At 47.2% G+C, this 20,063-nt stretch overlaps 1 protein-coding gene across 3 annotated transcripts in view; it reads right to left on the bottom strand.

Annotated features, from left to right (window-relative positions):
- Positions 1 to 373: 373 nt before the first annotated feature.
- Positions 374 to 20,063, bottom strand: part of MB21D2 (Mab-21 domain containing 2) — a 116,837-nt gene continuing 97,147 nt past the window's right edge. For 2 of the 3 annotated variants that reach the window (XM_069083296.1, XM_069083297.1), the window contains exon 2: positions 374 to 3,375. In XM_069083296.1, the coding sequence (XP_068939397.1) occupies positions 2,111 to 3,375 (1,265 nt within the window). In that variant the 3' untranslated portion in view covers positions 374 to 2,110. Of the gene's footprint in view, positions 3,376 to 6,100; positions 6,183 to 20,063 lie in introns of those variants that run through there. The other variant, XM_069083298.1, reaches the window with a different exon arrangement.

Below are 20,063 nucleotides of genomic sequence, written 5' to 3'. Positions count from 1 at the left end.
TGTGTGTGTATAGCATTTTACTTTTTGTAAGCTCCCTTGGAATGTTTAGATAATAACATCAAATTATTTTCTCATCTTTGGCACAATCTAAAAAAGTCACATGAAATTTGGCTGTTTTGCCAGACAGAACACAAGTGGGTGTGTTACCCTCAATGGCCACATCTGGATGATGAGCGGGAGGTACATTTCATGAATGGAGGCAGAGAGGCATGTGTGTTAATGGAAGCAAATGCAGAGATTTTCTTTCTGGATACACCAATGCAAGCCAAGAGTCAGCTCCACTCTAAATTTTTGGTTTTGACATAAGAAGTATTTCTGAATTATATTGCTCCCTTCCCCCCCCACCGACCCACACACCACACGCACAAAAGCATTTTTGAAGCCAGAAAATTTCTGTTTTTTTTTTATTATCATTGTTTGACCTGTCTTTGACTTAAGATGGTTAAGTTCATTCTCTTTTATAAGCATAACATTAATTCCCATGCAAACCCCAAGGCTGCAAAACCTAACTTCAACCAGTATAAGACCTGTAAACTTCTGGATTCTAGAGATCACCAAGGGAATGCTGAGGGAGCCCTTGGTCCCAGCCACCATCTTGGGCATCCAGAAAGAGCAGGGAGACTCTTGGAGCTGAAGCTGCCTGACCCTTGGATTGGCAGTTTAGCAGCAGACAGGCCGTTAGTGGCTTTCCCTGTCCAAGCCAACAATACATTGTTTTAGAGTTACTTCTACACTAAAAAATGAACCAAAGCCCATACTTGATGTAGAGGCTAGAGAATTCTTTCTATTCAGCAAGATTGCAAAACATCTTGTTGTGCATGGCTGTGGTCTCCAAACGCCGCCATATTCTTGCCCTATCCAAGCCTGCTTTGTAAATGGCTGGGACCACATTTAGTGTGTGGAGCTTGATTTCCAGGCCTGCTTCCACTTTCACAGCATTTATTTTAAAGTTATCCTAGAGGTGGCCTCTCTCTGCCCCAGGAGAAGCATACAAACTTGATCAAACTGATGCCTCTTAGCTTGAACTTTGGGTAATTATTCAAATTGCAGGCAACTACCTTCCAAACATGTCTCAGGCAGGAATGCCCAGGCAGGCATAACATGACCTCATTTCTGAAGGAGAACACAACCAATACAAAAGACTGTTCCAGTCTGATTCCAGGGAAGGACTCCAGGACAACACAGCTGCATTTCACCAGCAGATCATCATCGAGGTGGGAACACACACATACAAGGACTAAGACAATGGCCGAGATTTCATTAGTGCAAATAACATTAACAATGGTATGTTCTTTAATAGGATTTAAATAAGGCTTCAAATAATCACACCACTACAACTAGCATTCGGTCACCCTATTCCACCTGGAAAGCTGGCAAGACCACCCTCCAAGCCACACAAGATTGGCTTTGAGGATGATTACATTCAAAGAAATTGCTTCCAAGGCTACAGAATTTGTAGCATTTAATCACTTTTAAAGTCTATGTGTTTTTATGATGGAGGAAAAGAAGAGAAGCCCCTGTGATCACTGGACAGAGAGACTGACCCAGGGAGAATGCCAAGGCATTTTCCTTCTCAGAATATTTTCTCCAACATTCTAAGTGATGGAAGCTCATTAAAAATTGAAAAAGCCCCCAACAAAAATATACTTCTTCTCCAGAAGGGGATCCCTTCCCCACTGCCACCAAGAGCTCCACGCAAAGGAAGAAAAGGAGGGGAGGCAAAGATCACCAGAAAGAACCTGGGCATCTGCAGCTATGGCTCTAATCCTCCTTTGAAGAACCAGAGTGAAACTGGGTCCACCACCCAGCCCCCAACAGAACACCGACATGACAGTTACAAAGGAGGAAGAGAAAAAGCAAAGGCTGAATGTGAGATAGTAATGTCCTGTTGTAGAAACTGCACCATCTTGAAGACCCAGGAACCTCATTTTAAGCAGCTGTTCTCGACAGATCCAACCTGTGCTGGACACATAAAAAACAGAACCCAAACACACACACATGCACGCACACACATGTGCATGCACACACACACACATACACATACACACTAAACACCGTGGGAATCTTAGGATCAAAACCAGAAGAAAAAAAAATAAGCCAGTCAAAAAGCTCAGAAGAATTTATCATCGATTCTGAAATGAGGCCTGGTGACATCATCGGGATTGATGAAGACAGAGATGGACTTCCCTGGGTTCTCAGTCACGAGCTGCTGCAGTTTTTTGGCTAAGCGGTCATCAGGCTGGTTGGGGTCCCCGCCATCAGACTGGGGGGAGGGAATGCTGGTGGTGCTTCCTCGCCTCTGTAGCTCAAGGGTCAGGCGGTTGGCTGCCTTGACGTGCTCGATGGCAGTGCGCAGATGCTCGGCAGGGTCGGAGCGCACCGAGGAAAGCTTGCGTGCATGAAGCATGACTGTCTCCTCACACAGGTGCTCGAGCATGTTGCACTGAGGGATGAAGTAGTTGGGGCACATCTTGTTGACCAGGCAGTGCTGGAGGTCATCGATGAGGCCCAGTAAAAAATGCGCTGCGTAGTCTTCCTGGGCCAAATAATTGGCAGGGAGCCTGTCACAGGCCCAGAGCATCATGCTCCGCAGGTGGTATGGGCTGATGGCTTTGGGGCGGGAGAGGAGTTTGATGATGATGGCTTTGCAAGCCTGGTAGGCTTGCATGAGGCTACTGGAAATGCATTTCTTGAGCTGGACTTCACTCCTGGCAAAGGACAGCCTCCATTCGTTGTCCTTTTTGCCTTTGTGGGAGCAAGCAGGCACTAAGTAAAAGCCGCTGATGACCTCTTCCTCGGTGATCTTCCCATCCCAGAAGTGGTTCTCCATGAGCCAGCTCTGGGCCACTGCAGGCCAGCCTTTGAAAGACACCACTGGGACAATGTCGTACAGCATGCGGCTGCTGCCCACCCCAAGGATGATGGACAAAATGGTCCCATTTTTCTCCACTTTCTCCACTTTGGGCATCCCTCTCTGGGGCTTCTTCTGTATCTCAGAGAGGACGATGCTGATGGAATCATAAAACCAATCAGCCACTTTGGTAGGAGAGAAGAAGTAATTGGTGGCCCCGTTGATGTGGTCCACAATGGTACAGCAGTCTTTCCATTTGCTGATGGTGCCTTCATCAAAGAGTCGAAGGCTGAGCCAGGAGTGACACAGAGCCGAGTGACGCATGTCCAGCGTCACTGGCTGATTTCGGTCATGCAGCTTCAGGGCTGGCACTAGCAGAGTGAAGTCCATGTCATAGTCAGTGCCCCGGGCATAGACATTCAGCTCATCCAGGTCAAGGTCAACCACACCTTCCCGGACACCTCCAGAGAGGAGCAGGTACTCATTGGCCACAGGCAGCTTCTGGTCTAATTTCTGCACCATTCCTAAAACAGAAGAAGAAAGTGACTTTAGAGATCATTCCTATGTCATGAGAAGGTACTTCATAAGAACCCAAGGGAAGCTCATAGGTGCTCTAGGGAAACTTTCTTCATTCCTGATGAGGCAGCTGAGGCCTAGGGAGGATAAGTGACCTGTCACAAATCAGAGGCAGTCAGGGTAGAATTGGAGCCTTTCCTCTGTATCATGCTGCTGTCCTTGGTCCTGATACAATAGTGGCCATCAAGTTTGAGCCCTCTGTCCATCAATAAGCAGGTAGGCATTGCCTCATGGAGCAGACCTCAGCTGAGGGAACCCAGGCAGAGTCTGTGGGTCAGCCTTGGCCCCAAGTGTATAGCTGTTTGGATTTTGTTTTTTTCCTTATGGTGAATAGAAGGATGAAATAACTATATAGCGATTTCAAAGCCAATCATACAATATAAAAAATGGTCACCTATAATGTAGGTCTTCTACTGGCTTCCTTTAAGTAAATGCAGAATCAAATAGGAATAATCCACTGATGGCTTTAAAAACACTATCTTCTCTTTCTCTCTCTCTCTTCCTCCCTCCCTCTCTCTTTCCTTCTCATATCTGTCTCTGTCTCTGTCTCCCCCTGCCCTCAGCCTGCCCCATCTGTATATTTTGGCACCAATATTTATTTTACTTCAGAGTTGAATGAATCACCCTGGCATGGGTGTGACCCTTGGGTTCTTGGCAGTCACAGTAGAAGAGAACAAGAATTGGCAGGTACCCTCTAGCCACAGTGCCTTCCAATTTGCTTGGGTGATGCCATCCAAGAACCATCTCAACTAAGTGCAGAGAGGCCCCCATCTGCTCGATCCCAGGGTAAGGCACTTTTAGGTACTCACATTGCCCTCAGGGTTGGGAGGCTCATGATCAATATCAGTGGAGACATTACTAATACCAACAATATTTCAGAGATGGAAGCATTGGATATAGTGTTCAATTGACTGACAACAAAGAAGGGTCCTCTCCTACTTCCTTGATTTTTGACCCTACCCTCTCTTGAAAGGAACTCAAAGCACTTTCATAAAGACTATTTCAGTTTGGATATTGATGCTCTTTCCCATTTGGGGGGTGGGGGGCATATTTCTCAAGAAGACCATGAAACAACTTCTAAAAAACTAAATTTCAAGGTCTTATCACTCTATTCTCCTATTTAATTTCTCATTCCACCAATAATTCCTTAGAGTCTCCTGTTCCAGTTTATAACAAACACACAGAAGGGCAGCACAATGGTTAGAGGTCAGCGTGATAGAGACTCAAGTTTTACGTTTGACACATGACTGCCGAGAGTCAGCATTTATACAGCTTTGAGATTTGCCAAGGACTTCACAGAAGACCTTTGCTAAGGCAGCTTCGGTTCACCATAGCTTGGTTTCAGGACTCTGCCTATGCTTCCTGGTCGTCTCTGGCTATAAGCCTGTAGGTGTGCCCCACCCCCACAACTCTTTCAGTACTTCAAAGGATTTTCCCACTCTCTTAAGTTGCAGGGTATAGTCTGATCTGTTTGGGCAGAGAGTTCCCCAAACCAGTGAAATCACACAACCAGTTCATGGATTTACCAGGGCCAGATAGTCCCACATAGCAGATGGTGCACCAGACCTGGACCCCAATTCTCCTTGCAGATCCAGCCATTGTGTCAGCACTCTCCAGCTCCTACCTGCCCCCACCCCAACCCTGATGTTTCTTTATATAGAGTATGTTTTGTTTCTGTTTTTAATCTCTGCATACCCTGTGTCTAACCCAGTGCCTGGTGCACAAAAGGTGCTTCATAAATGCTCAGTGAATTAAATGGATGAAAGTGAATCGGCACCCATGTAGGCAGCTCCAGGGCCAAGATTTCTCAGACACAAGACCAAAGGGTCCTGAGCCGTCTCATATCACCAACAAGGAGCAAAATCTCACACTCCTATGTGTCTACACACACACAGATACACAGAAACAAAACAAAAACAGTTCCACCTTCTAGGAGCAATGAGGGAGATGATGTCTACAGTAATCCATGTGTAAGAGGCATTTACAGAGTAGGTGAAAGAAAGCCCCAGAAGGGAGTGCCCTCGCTGTTGGGGGATGGATTTTTGCCACTGCACTTTTAAGGATCACTGGGCTTTTCCATTGCCCCTGTGTGCATGTGGAGGGGAAGGGGGTACAATATCCTTTGCATTTTGACCTGACTTTGTAGGCCTAAAAGTCACAGACACTCCCTGTCAAGGGCCTGATGCAGATGACAATTTTTGCCACAAATAAATGAAATGAAGCTGAGAGAGGTTAAGGTCTCTGCCCATAGACACTCAATTGGTACATAATGCCAGGTCTTCCAAACTTGGTACCACATGGCTCCTAGCTTTATGAAATCTCCCTCAGGACCATTCAGCATGTTCTACATATGCTCTACTGGCTTTTTTAACTGACCCACAGAGATTCACTTTCTACCAGTTCCACATCAACATTATATAAGGAAATATCAACTTTAAAACACAAAATCTTTAAAGTCTAAGAGGAAGAGTTGACGTATAGGCCCCTGAGCTAGGCCAAGCAATATCCTTGACCAAAAGGAGTCATTTAATTGATGGGAAAGCCTAATGATAAATGAGCAGCTGCTGGATTTTCTCAGAATAGCTAGAAGCTAGTGCCCAGCGCCTGGCACTGATGCCTACCCAGGGCCCTCCCTTAGTACATTTCCACGGCATATGGGAAGGTCCTACCCACTTTTCTTCCTGGTTCTTCCCGTGTCCTCCTGGATCCTCAGCAGGTCTGAGGATTCCTTCATTTCATCTTCCTCATATGAGTACTCCAGTCCAACACATTCACTGCAGATGAGAGAATAACTCATCCTAGGCACTTTTTTTGTTTTTTTTTTTGTCAGAAATGACAACTTAATTCAAGCTCAAATCCCAGTCAGAAGCAATCTTGCCATAATGAGACAAGTTGAATCAATTTCCCAACCTTCTTTATGGAGACTATCCATCAAGGGATATTTTGGAGGCTTCACACCTAGGCTGAGTCTCTACCCCTCTCCTGGGGCCATAGGAAAAAATGGGGGGAAATGAGCAAAGTCCCTAAAAACAATTAGGGAAAAAAGATGATTTGGGATTACCCAGGGGACTGGGAAAGAATATAGATCTGAGGATGTCTTGCAAAGTAGTTGCAGTTTGAAATCAATCTAGAATTTTACATTTTTTCCAAGGTAAAGGAAATATCTACACTTATGGAATAACAAATAACCTGAAATGTTGACACAGAAGCTAGAGGACAAGGGACTTTTGTCTTCGTCCCAGGTAGACTTTACTCCTGGGGAATTTTCAGAGACATCCCTTCTCACTCTGCTCTAGTGAGTCTGATTTGGCCCAAGGAGAAAGGGGCAGGAATCAAGGTAGGCAGGGGGGAGGGGCAGAACGAGGAGAAATTGAGGGGATGGAAAATGCCCAGCGTGAATAGCCAACAAAAAGTGTGAACTGAACTGGAAAAGTTCTGAGGACATGTAATCAGAAGCAGACGTCACAGAGAAAAGTTTTCAGCAACTCTGCAAAGATCCAGAGGTTCATCCGGAAAGTCCTTGGGGGAAAGGGAAGCAAAGTGTTCCTGAAAGGAATCCCCTGTGATACCTGCATTTAACCATCATCCTGGTTAACCCATTAGAAGGCAGGTTTTCTTTCTTTATTTTTCCTTTCCTTCCTTTCTTCCTTGTTTGCTTCTTTCCTTCCTTCCTTCTTTCCTTCCTTCCTCCCTCCCTCCCTCCCTTTCCTTCCTTCCTTTCTTTTTCCCCAGATGATTCCATTCCACAATTGCTTTTCCCCAGGGTTGGGCAAATGGAAATCTTCCTTAGGTAGTTAGAAAGGCTAAGCTTCAGTTAAAAATGAGTCCCCATTAGCAATGTGGGTGGATGGGTTTTAAATGAACTATAATCTAGTATAATGTGGCAATCAGGTCTGGAGATGGGAAGATCTGAGATTAAATCCAGCTTCCATTGCTTACTGTCTGTCCCTGGGCACTTACTTGCCCCTCCCTCCCTCAGTTTACTCAATTGTAAAATGGGGACAATAAGAGCACCTAGCTCCCAGGATTGTGGATCAAAGGAAATATAATGATTATATCATTCATTATAGAAGCACTCAGTGCAGCACCCCACACATAGTAGACACTATGTAAGACTTTAATCCCTTCCTTTTGCCTAATACTAATAACGATAACAGTGTGTTTATATAAAACTTTAAGCACTATAGAAATTTCTCACTTATGTTATCTCATTTGATCTTCATAACTCTGGGAGGCTGGCATTCTTATCCCCATTTTACAGATGAGGAAACTGAGGCATACAGCAGTTAAGTGACTTGGCCAGGGTCCCACATCTAGGAAGTGTCTGAGGCCAGATTTGAATTCAGGTCCAACACTCCATCTGTTGCACCCCGAGCTGTCTCACTTGGCCAGTGTTAGATGAGGATTATGCTGACTTGTCTCATCGATGACCATGCACACTTCTTGGAAGGGAAGGGCAGTGCCCCTTCCCTGAGCCTGCCCAGCTGATCATTCAGTTATCCCACACACACACACACACAAACAGAAGGAATGCACTTGGCCCTCCGGGTGCCCGCTGATGGAGTGACGAGGGAAGGGCAGGTGAGTAGCTTCTTCTGCTGAGCAGATGCCCATCACTGTCTGGGACCCTTTCATTACAAGGAGTCTTCCCAGAAAGACTTAGCTCCCTTCCCTTTGGCTTTTATCTCACTGGTTCTTTTCTAGAAGAAGCAGCAGGGTGGGGTTGAAGGCGTCTTTCCCACCAGTTTCCACTTTTGATAACCTCAATTTTGTGGGGAAGTTGAGGCCTCCCCCACGGTGCGAGGGCAAGTAGCCGCCAAATTGCAAGTAATCAAGAATTGGCTGGAACCGTGAGTTTCCTCTGTCACTCTGGCTCAGTGACAGGAGTTCCCACGGCAGCCGCAGCTGGAAGCTTCATCTTCAGCTGGATTGCTTGGGGGAATAACCAAGAAAGGTCAGGTTGGAATTAGGCTTTACAGCAGGTGGAATCTCAGCTCTGTGCCCCAAATGCTACAAGTCTGGGTGAGCTCTTCAGGGTCAGGGTTAGGCTTAGCTTGGGGCAGGTGGAGGGTAAGCCCCTGGAGGGCAGGGACTGAGGCACGCTTCTATCTCTGTCCACTCAGTTCTCTCATTTGCTGCCCTCACTTCTTCCCTCCCATATCCTCCAACACCCAGAACACATGGCCCCTGCTGACCATCTCTCAAGTGCCTTGGTCAGACCGCATCCCAGGGACCATGTTCCCTTTGGAGTTCCAGCACCAACCGACCATCCATCACCTACCTTCACCTAAAAAGCCCTCTCCTCTCTCCTCTGCCTCTCAGAATATTTACTTTCCTTCAAGGCTCAGGGCCATTGACACCTCCTCTAGGCATCCTGCTTGGATGACTTCAGCTTATGTTTCCTCATCCTCAGCTTACTCTGCATTTAGTGATGGACCTAGACAGGGTGTCCCAAAAGTCTTCATGCAGTTTTAAACTGTAATAGCTTTGACTCCGGGGACATCTTATTTTTGGATTCTGTCAGATATGGCTTGGACAAGATATCTTGGAGGTCCCTCCCAACTCAGATGCTTAAAAAAAATAGTTATTGTGCCTGAATTGTTGATAAAGTGTGTATGAAAGTGGTAGGTGGCATTTTTGTTTATTTTTTTTAAACTTGAGTCTCCCTCCTGATACACACACACACACACACACACACACACACACACATCTTTTTTAAGGTACTTGGGGAAACTGGCATATTCCATTATGATTTCTACACTGAGAATTAAAATAAGTATTTTTCTTTCACTTTTATTTCAGGTAGCATAAGAAGAAACATTCACATAAGAATGATGGATCAAAAGACATTTGTTAACCACTTATGTGATGGATGTGTCAGAGGCTGTGCTGGGAACTGGGAATCTACAGATCAAAATCCTGCTGGAAGAAGGAGTCAGGGCAGAAGAGTCCAGCAGCTTCCCATTTACATTGTGCTTCTGGACCTCTGCTGACCACCCAGAGGAACTATCCCAAACACTCTGAGTCTGGTGGCTGGTCTCCACACCTGGCCCCTTCATCTAACCTCTGCACATGAATCCTGCTCAACACGGGGCAGAGGAAAAGCTCCCCTCCCTAAACCCTGTACTGTCTATACCATTTGCAAAGGGCACAGGAGGAAGTTTCCATGTAAGCCTCATCCTGCCTTACCCTACAACCTGCTAATCCTCACACAGCCCCTGGCTTTCTCTTTAGTGATCTCCCTCTCATCATTCGGCTGGACAGATCCTTGGACGAGAGCCACCCACGCCATGGCTTAGCCTCTCCTGCCTAGAAGGTCCTGATCTTCACCACCTTCTGCTCCAAGAATTACCTGGGTGCAAGATGAGGCATACTGAAGCAGCAGAAGGAAAGCCACCCCCTGCTATGGTCTCTCCAAGGCTCCTCCAGGCAGATGCTCCCTCCATGCCCCTCCATACCTCCCCTTTACTTGAGGACTTTTGTCCACAGCCACTTTTGCTCCCCCCACCCCACTCAGGGCCTCCCTCCCTCCTGGGGACACAGGTCCGGCTCCTGAGCTCTTGGTGATCACATGCTTGGAGGCTGTAACCTCTGTGAGGCCAAGATGCCACATAGTGCCGAGGAGGGGACCCCGAGTTTAGTGATTGCTGTGACAGAGTGCAAACGCCGACCCGCTTCTACCAAGAAGGAATGGGTATAGTCTGGCTTGGGGGGCAGATTGTGGATGTCAAGGCTGGGTCTTGTGTTTGTGGAGACTGTGCAGCTGGTCACTGGCCATGGCCACAAGATGGTGAATTAGTCCACTTTGGAAAGCCCCAAAACAAGGGAACAGCAAGCATTTACAGAGCACATTAAGGATCACAAAGCCCTCTATAGATATCAGCTTGTGTAATACAAACAATAAGAACGGACACTTACCTAGTACTTTAAGGCTTGCAAAGAGCTGTAATTATCTCATTGAGCCTCCCAACAGCCCCGGGAGAGAGGAGGAAACTGAGACAGTGCAGTGACCTGCCCAGGGTCACATAGCTAATGTCAGAGGCCAGACTTGAACTCAAGGTCTTTGGTGCCCCCAGGAGCCCTTAACAACAATGGTAGCTGACATTTCTTTAGCACCTTTAGGTCCACAAAATGCTTTCTACGCATTATTTCATTTGATCCTTACAAAAAAATATCATAAACAGGTAGGTATTAAATTCTAATTTCTATATGGGGAAACTGAGGCTGAGGTGAAGTCACAGGTCTCCGAGCTGCAGAAACTGGAGCCAGCTGTGGTCTGATTCCAGGTCTGAAAATCTTTCCATCACATGACCTTCAACATATAAAATAAGCAAGTGGTGATGTGGGGCTGGGCCGGGGGGGGGGGGGGGGGGGGGGAAAGGGGAGAGGAAAGAGAGAGGGGGTGGGGGAGGGGGGGGGGGGGGGAGGAGGGGGGACGTGGAAAGGAGAGAAAGGGGAGGAAAGAGGGGGGGAGGGGGGGGGAGAGGGGGGGAGGGACAGAGGGAAAGAGAAGAGAAGAGGAGAGGAGAGGAGAGGAGAGGAGAGGAGACAGAAACAGAAAGTGACAGAGAGAGAGAAAAGAAGAAGAAGATGAGGAAAAAGAGGAGGAAGAGGAGGAGGAGAAAGGACAGATGTTACCACGGATAGAATAAGATGCTTAACTTCTGTCTGCCTCATTTTCTTCATCTGTAAAATGAAGACAGTAATAGCCTTCATCCTCAGGGTGTTTTGAGGATTGAATGAGACCATATCTATAAGTCACTTTACAAACATTTAAACTATTATATAGATGCTAATTATCATCATCATCGTCATCATCGTCACCCTCACCATCTACACAAAGCTGAAAACTGAGTCCACAGGAGCTGTCAGGGTGCCATGGTCTCCCTTGATGGTCTAGTGAAGCCCATGGACACCTCAGAATAAAGCATTAAATACATAAGCTTAAATGTGAAGAATTAACAAATCACATAAAGTACCTCATCTGCCGCACAAAGGAGCCTGAGTTAAATTTCCGAGGGGCTGTGTCACCTGGAGAGGATTCAGGGGACTATAAGAGCTGTGCTCAAGCTTTGGCTCATTGTCCTATGGAGGGGGGCAGTGGGCAGAGACTGCAAAGGGGCAGATTTAGGTTTAATGTTGGGAAAAAACCTTTCTAACAATTTGAGTTGCATGAAATATTTTATCCTCATTTTTCATATGAGAAAACGGAAATTCAGAGAGTTTTAGAAGGGCATTGAAAGGACTAGGTGAGAAAGTTCAATGTTAAGGTGTACACTCACCCATTGAAAGAGCCAGTGCACCCCCTTATATGAAGAAAGGGCATTCACCTGCCTGCTCAAAAATTAAACAGAGGAGAGTTAATGGAAGAACAGGATAATTTGGTAAAGAAGTGAAGATCAGTGGGAATGCGGTCTGATGAGCAGGGTAGGAAGAGAAGGAACAAGAACAACCTCAGTAAGATCACTTTGGATGAAAATACAGGCTGTTCATGAAGACGGAGATGAGCTTGGCTGGGAAGTTTCCAGACTGACTCTGAAGTCAACTTTAAAGGAGGAATTTTAGAAATGAACTAAGTATCAGAATTTTCTCTTGCTGGAATAAGTGAACAGTTGTGGTCACAGTAAGTGGTAGAGTGGGAAGAAAGAATCATACATTTATCAGTCAACGAGTCAGAAAGGATTGCAAATGTCATCTACTCCAAGCCAGATGTGAACAGAAGCCTCCTATATGAAGGGTCACTGCGCGTGCTGTCAGGGTCTGTGGCTGTGCTGGCCCATCTGCTGAGCTCTCCTGACCATCCACACATCCCCTTCTTTTTTTAATGTATGGTTATTTTTATTTTTGGTCATAAGGGATGGCTATCTGGACAGGGGAGGAGGGGAAAGGTGTTGGAATCAAATGATGTAAAAAACAAGAACCATGGGGTCCAGGGTGGGGGAGACAAGATCGCCCGGCATCTGCCATTCCCTACTCATTAAACAGCTGTCCATCCATTGTTTAAGGACATGAAGACCTCTTGGACACAAGGCATCAGAACCACCACCTTCCTTTCCTGGGGCCCCTCATACCACCATGAGAGCACTCACATAACTTCACATGTGTAGATGATATCTGGTCTCTCTAGGGTAGCTAGCAAACCACCACAGAATGGAGGAAGACTCCCAGACTGGGCATGACTCATTCTGCACCCTGACCTCCTCAGCCCCTTGGCACATTCTCCAAGACCACGTGGCTCCTTCTGGTTTCCCATATATATGAGGGTGGTGGCACCAACTCAAAAGCTCTCTTGATGCAAAAAAAAAGAATAACCACATTCCACTAAATAAAGTCTTTCCTTTCATTTTTGGAATACAAACAGTTCCTCTTGTGGGCGACAGATGTCCCCACACACCGTTTTATGCTCAGGGTCCACGCCAGCATCTACTTCATTTTTTTTCCCTTCAAGAATGAACCAGCTCCTGTGATTCCCAACAATAGCCCTCCCACCTCCCAGAAAGATCAAACGGGAGGAAGGGAAAGAATTCTGGCCAGAAGTCCCGGAAAAAAGGGGCTAAGGAGAGCCACATCCCCCTGGGAACATGGTAGGACAAAGGCTGGTGAACAGGAGAGGGGCAAAGTATTCAACAGTGCACAGGGAATGCATAACACTCTAGGCTACACTGCAGGCTAGGGCATTGTCTAGAAGGCATTAAAGGAAGTTCTGTGGTTCAGGGAAGGGAGGGCTGTCCTTGGGAGTCACGGGAGCTGGGTTCAAATCCAGCCTTCTCTGCTCTTTTATCTGTGTGAGCTTAGGCAAACCCTTTCCCCTTCCCTAAGCCTCAGTGTTCCCTTCTTTAATTTGGGAGCTCAGACTAGATGACTTCTGACACTCCTCTCTTCAGCTCTAAGCCTGTTTTCTGGCACACCTACACACACACACACACACACACACACACACACACACCAAGGTGAGGTTGTTGACTGACTCTGTGACCCTGGGGAGTCGCTTGTTCTCTCGAGAGAAATGCCACAGCCTTAGAGGACTGAGCTAGATCTCCGCCTTCTCTGTAACTCTGACTTGGCATGTCCAGGATTCTCGGGGCCCTCTCCGCTCTCTTATTCTCTGTTTTAGGAGCTAAGGTCCAGCCCGGCTCAGACACTGTGTTCAATATCCTCTTTCAGCTTTGACATTCGATGCTCTATAGTCCTTCCCAGCTCTGGCATTCCACATTCTAGGCTACCTCCCTGCTCTGTGTTCCAGGCACTATGTGAAATGATCTTCCTCAGATGCAGCATTCTATGTTCTAAATCAAAAGCTCTCTTCCAATTCAAATTGTCTGCTAACAATGTCTTTGCCAGTCATGATGTTTCCATGTTCCAAAGTCCCTCCCAGCTCTGAAATTTGATGTTCTAAGAACTCATGCATCTGACCTTGCACACTCTATGACCAAGAGCTCCCCTTTCTCCTTCTTTACAAATTCTGCCTCCCCACTCTACCCCCCTTCCAACGCTAGCTAGCTAAGGAGGGGAGGGCAGATAGAGAGGGGAGGGCAGACACAGAAGGCAGACCTTCTCACAGGTGAGCAGCCACAGAGACCAAACTCCCCAATGCCAGGACCTGCTTCCAGTTATTAACCTGCTGCCCACCCTGAGCCCCAAGGAGGAAACACTTCTCCAGCAAGTCCAGGAGTCTAGAAGCCTGAGATCTCCCTGGCTGTGTCTGAGGGATGTTTTGCTACGTTATCATCATGAACAATTCATTCCCACTGAATTTTTAATGCACCCTAGCAGGGAAGGCAGCTTCAGATCACTGCATCTATGCCATTAAGAATTCATGAATGAACCTTCAGGTACCAGGAAAAGGGGGAGGGAGCAGCAGAGCTGGAGGAAAATGTTGGAGAATTTCCAGGTCCCAGGAAAGAAAGGGAGGAAAATCTACAGAGAGAGACAGACAGACAGACAGACAGAGACAGAGAGAGGGGAGAGGGAGAGGGAGAGGAGAGAGACAGAGAGAGAGAGAAACATAGGGACAGAGACAGAGAGGGGGGGAGAGAGAGAGAAAGAAACGGTAGAGAGAGGGGGGAGGGAGGGAGGGACAGAGAGTGTGTCCTGGAGCTTAGGAAAAGCAACTACCTGCACTAACCACCCCTTTCCGTTCAAAATAACTTCTTTATTTAAAACAATATATATATATAATACCATCATGGCATTGAAAGTGTTTAGAAAATCAATTACAAGCCCAGGGATGAGCCAGAAGGTGAGAGGCAGGATGCACCTTTTTTGATGCAGTGGAAAGAAAACAAACAAAAACCTTAACGTCTTAGAGAAAGTGGAGTCGAATCCCCACTCGCTCCCTGCCAGGCAGATCACTGAGCTTCAGTAGACCTCAGTTCCCTCCGAAGTAAAGCGCCATTAGCCTAGATGATCCATGCTAAGCCTCCCTGCTCTGGAACAGGCTCCGTCAGAGGGCTGTGCAGTCTCTGGGCACAAGAATATTACTTGCCCACCACTTCCCAAGTCACAGCTGAAATCCCCTCAGAGAACTCTGGAGCTCCTTGGGAGCAGAGCTGCTTTTCTGTAGCCTCTGCCTCCACTCCTTGACCAATCTAATCCAATATTCGTTCAACAGGATTTATGATATATCTGCAGTGTGCCAGGGATCTAGTCTTGGATCTTGGGTGCAAAAGGGGAGAGGCGCCAATCCATGAAAACAGGCGAGAGAGATAAGCTTTCCTCTCAGTTAGGTGCCTCATTGGCTGGGCAAGACAAGGCCACCATCTCCTTATTATTTCATTATTGGATTGAAACCAACTGCCCACACCCAGAACTCCGTGAAAATCACTGGTTTGCTTGTAAACACTTTGTAATCAAGAGACTGGGAGCCCTGCTCACTACAAGATCTAAAGACAAGAATTATGGCTGATAATAGCTGGCATTTGTATAGTGCTCTGAGGTATCTAAACACTTCACAAATATTATTTTATCCTCACTGTTATTTTCATTCTACAGATGGGGAAACTAAGGCAAACAGAGGTTAAGTGACTTGATCAAGATCACACAACTAGTAAATGTCTGTGACTGGGTTTGAATGTAGGACTTCCTGATCCCAGGTCCACCACCAGGATGCCTCAGAAATAGGCTGAAGACCTTTAGGAAAGTACAACTGCTAGCTTTAACGTCAATGTTAATTATTATGATAGCCATAATACTAATTATTTGCAAGTATTTATTTATACTATTGATCATTTTGTTTCAAAAGAAAAAAGTTATTAGAAATTCCTGAAAAAAGACATTTTCCAGGAATCAGAACTGAAACAGACTACAGGATTTCTTCAGTTTGATTCAAGCAACCCTTGCTGCACACCGGTTCTAGCTCTCTTCTGTGAAGGACTCTGGAAAGCTCCTGAGATAAATCACTCAGTTTCTGCCCTTTGGGAGATAAGTCTGTCAGGGGTGAGAGCCCACGGACTGGGGGAAAAGAGAAACCAAAATAACCACAGGAAAAGTGGGGTAATGAATAGACTTGCACAGTGTTCCAGAAAGGCCAGTGGATGGAAAGCCCTTGCAGGTGCCCCAGGTGCTCAGGGAGTCAGAGCTTTCCTGGAGGAAGAGCTTTGACACTTTGGCCTTAAAGTATCTGGCGGTTTACACAGGTCTGTTATGGGCATTTCTTAAGCCTACTTACTATGTGGGGCCAGGTACCATGATAAATGCTGGGACCTAAAGAAGGCAAAAACCAAGCCTCCCCTCAAGGAGCTCACTCTAATGAGGGAAACGATGAGTAGGCACCAGCAGGTGTGGGGATGGGGACGGGTCTCTTGAAGAGGATGGGATTTAGCTTGGGAAGCCAGGAGGCAGAGGGAAGGGGAGAAGAATGTAGGCTCTGGGGCCAATCAGTAGAAATACATGGAGTTAGGAGCCAGAGGGTGTCCTGTGAAAAGCAGGAAATAGGCAAGAGGAGAGTGTACTTGGACTGTAGAATGAACAAAGAGGAGGAAGGCGTAAGAAGACTAGAAGGGAAGAGGTTTGGAAGAGCCTTGAATGGCAGAAGTTTATACTGGATGTGGATGGAGGGGACTGACTTTGAGAAATTGGGCGGCACTTTGAACAAGGCCTTCTTCTGCCAGAGTCAAAGGGCTATCATTTTGAACATGAATATTTGCCCAGTAATGTAGGGCTGCAAAAATTCCAGCCACGTTCTGAAGAGCTGACCTTGGAGATCAGCCAAAGGGAAACAGAGAGAGTCCCAAAGGGTTCTGGTGAGACACATGGCATCCCCGACTAAGTATCTATCACAGGAGCAGCAGAAAGAAGTACATAGCTGGTCAATAGTGCTACCTGTGTTCCAGGCCCTGTGCTAAGAGCTGGAGATACAAGGGACGGCAAAAGACCCTTGGTCCTTCTTTGCAAGGTCACCGGCAGATAACAAGGCAAACCTCTGTGCACAGACAGGCTCTTTATGGGACAAACAGGAAAGACCAAATGAATGAAGAGGGACCGGGAAAGGCTTCTTGGAGCCAGTGGGTTTTAACCGGGAATTCAGGAAGCAGAGGGAAGGAGGGAATGAATTCTGAGCATGAGGGACAGGCGGGGACCACGTATGGAGTCAGCAGAGGAGCATCTTGTCCAAAAAAGTGAGGAGGGCAGGACACTCCGGCACAGAGAATGTGGGCAGGACTTCGGGAGAGATAGAGAAGGGAGGCAGAGGGAAGGAAGCTGGAAGGGTGGGAGGGCAGCTTATAAACTAAAGGTTTTCTATTGGATCCTGGTGGTGACAGGGAGCCACTGCAGTTAATTTACTTGTGGGCCCCACAATCAGACTTATGTTCTGGGGAAGATGAACCTGTGAGCATGTGAAGGGACTGGAGTCAGGAGACACTTCTATCAGCAAGCTAGTGCAGCACTCAAGGCCTGAGGTGATAAGAGCCTGCCCCTGGGCAGTAGCATGGCAGAGGAGAGACATGGGGTGCAGAGAAGCAGCGCCATAAGGTCTAATAGACAGGACTTGGCAACAAAGCAGAGGTGGGACATAAGAGAAATCAAAGAATCAAGAACAGCCCTGAGGTTGTAATCCCTGGCCATTGGGATAATGGTGATACCTTAGCAGTAATAAGGAAGAGGGGAGGGTTTAGCAGGAGGGAGGAATCTGCAGCCACAAGGCCACATGTGGCCTTCTAGGTCCTTCGGTGCAGCCTTTTGACTGAGTCTGAGCTTTACAGAACAAATCCTTTTATTGAGGGGATTTGTCCTGTGAAGTTTGGATTCAGTTGAGGGGAGGCACTTGAGGACCTAGAGGGCCATGTGGGGCCTCGGGCCAAAGGCTCCCCACCCCTACCTTCTTCGCTCTTGACAAGGCCAATTTAGACCTAGACAGGCCATCTATTCCTTCTCTGTCACTTTGTGGATGAACAAATAGGTTTAGGAAGGTCAAAGGCTTTGTGGGGCATAACTAGGCGGGACGGTAAGAATCCAGCCTCCCGGAATCCAAGCCCAGCACTCTCTCCCCCACTGCCACAGGAGGCTTGTCTCCTGGGGGCCTCAGCGAAAGCCAGCCAGGAGCCACAGCTAGCCCAGGGCATTTGGACTCTCTGTCCAGGGTGGGCTCTGCAGGCCCTTTCTCTGGAGTGCCCATGGCTCCAAGGGAAGCTGGACTTTGTCCGAGCTCACTTTTTTCCCTCTGCAGTCCTCAGGAATTAAAGTTCTAAAGAGGCGGGACATGGAACACATCTTCCTGAATGTCCTCCTGTCGGCTCAGGATGAAAAGGAAGCAGGGACAGATGCCATATCTTTGCTGTCCCCCATTACCCCCCCAGTCAGAACTGCAGCAGAGACTCCCCCTCCTCCTCCAACGGGGCAATAACCCAGGCTACATCTCTGGGCTGGGCTTAGTGGCTGGCTGGTGACTAGCTCAGTTTGGAACACAAAGTGAGTGATTGATGGTGGACGTGCCACCCCAGAGCCAGGGCTGCCAGAGATGAGTGATGGACAGTTGCCCCTCCCCAGGCCCCACAGCATACCCCAACAGCATTTTCCCAGCTCGGAAGGGTTCTCGCAGGTCAGTGGGCATCAAGAGCGGGGTTCATTTGGAAACATTACAACGAACCTCCAAGTGATCAGCACAATTAGAGTTCAGGTCTCCGAACCCAAAACAACACTGTGCAAATGGGCTCTTACAGTCTCCAGGCTTATCTGTCTTCACTGTGGTGAAAAGAGAAAATCCAGACAGAATGGATTAGACGCCCAGACACGGATGAGTTCCTTTCCAAAACCTCGATATGCTAGATTTTCCATTTTGTTTAAGGAAAAAGAAAAATCTGAGGGCATTTTAATGCCTTCTTTGCTTGGGAAAAGTCATAAAGAGGATCACAGAAAACAAGAGCCAGAACTAACTTGGGAGAGAGCCCACTCCCGCCCCCTCTTCTCACTGACCTGCCAAGGGGCACTCAGCCCAGGCCACTGGGGGACATGTCACCAATCCTGCACTTGGAAAGGACCTCAGAGGACACCTTGCCTCACCTAGGCCCATACTGGAGCCACATTTGCATTCTCAACCAGGGAGCATCTGGCATCTTCCTGAAGACCTCTGGTGATGGGGAACTCATTACCTCTCAAGGCAGCCTAGGTCTAAATATTGGGAAATGCCAACAACTGCATGCTATTGACCAGGATCAAAAACCAGTGATACAAGGGGCAGCTAGGTGGCACAGTGACTAGAGCACCAGCCCTGGAGTCAGGAGAACCTGAGTTCAAATTCAGCCTCAGACACTTGATACTTAACTAGGTGTATAACCTTGGGCAAGTCACTTAACCCCAATTGCCCTACCTCTCCTCAAAAATCAAAACAAACAAACAAACATATAAAACAGTGATGTATTCAAAGAGGTTTTCTATACACAAGGATCTGACCAGGTTACTTCTCTGCTCCATCAACTTCTGTGACTCCTTGTGGCTTCTAGTATAAAATAAAAGCTCTTCTTAGCTTTTAAACCTAGTTCAGCCAATTTACTTTTTCAGCTTCACTGGATATCACTCCTTCCATTCAAAACTGGCCTTCTTTCAGCTCTTCCCTCAAAGCACTCCATCACCACCTCCAGGGCTGCACTGGGTGTCCCCAGTAGACAGGACTGCTCTCCAGCCTTAGCTCTGCCTCCCCAAGGCCCTCCCTCCCTCAATGATGGAGCTCAGGTACCGATCTCATCTGGCCTCCCCAACCGCTAGGGCTCTCCCTCCCAAACTGTTCCTGTAGTTAGTCAGACAATGAAGTAGGGAGACCACTGGTCCTGGAGTCAGCAAGATCTGAATTCAGATCCAGCCTCAGGCTCTTCCTGTCTGACTCTGGGCAAGTCTTGGCTTTTTCTTCTCTAAAATGGAAAAGTAACTGCACTTACCTCACAAGGTTATTGTGAGGATCACATGAGAGAATGAATAGAAATGCTTTTCAAATCTTCAAGTGCTACATAAATGCTACGATGAGGAGGAGGAGGATATTGCAACTTTGAAATGTTCAACAGGTAGAGACTCTTGGGAGAGAGACCCAGGCTCAGAAATAGAAACCTGAGAATCCAGAGATGAGAGGAAGGGGGCAGGGAGAGGGAGAGAAGGAGGGAGGGAGAGAGAGAGATTGAGAGAGAGGAGAGAGACAGAGAGAGAGAGA

This window comes from Petaurus breviceps, unplaced genomic scaffold (assembly GCF_028583685.1).
Source record: "Petaurus breviceps papuanus isolate PSGF00001 unplaced genomic scaffold, PetGlider_PUasm1.0 173, whole genome shotgun sequence".
Classification (NCBI taxonomy): Eukaryota; Metazoa; Chordata; class Mammalia; order Diprotodontia; family Petauridae; genus Petaurus; species Petaurus breviceps.
The sequence above is the reverse complement of the archived record's forward strand: the minus strand, read 5'-3'. Positions and strand labels throughout refer to the sequence as shown.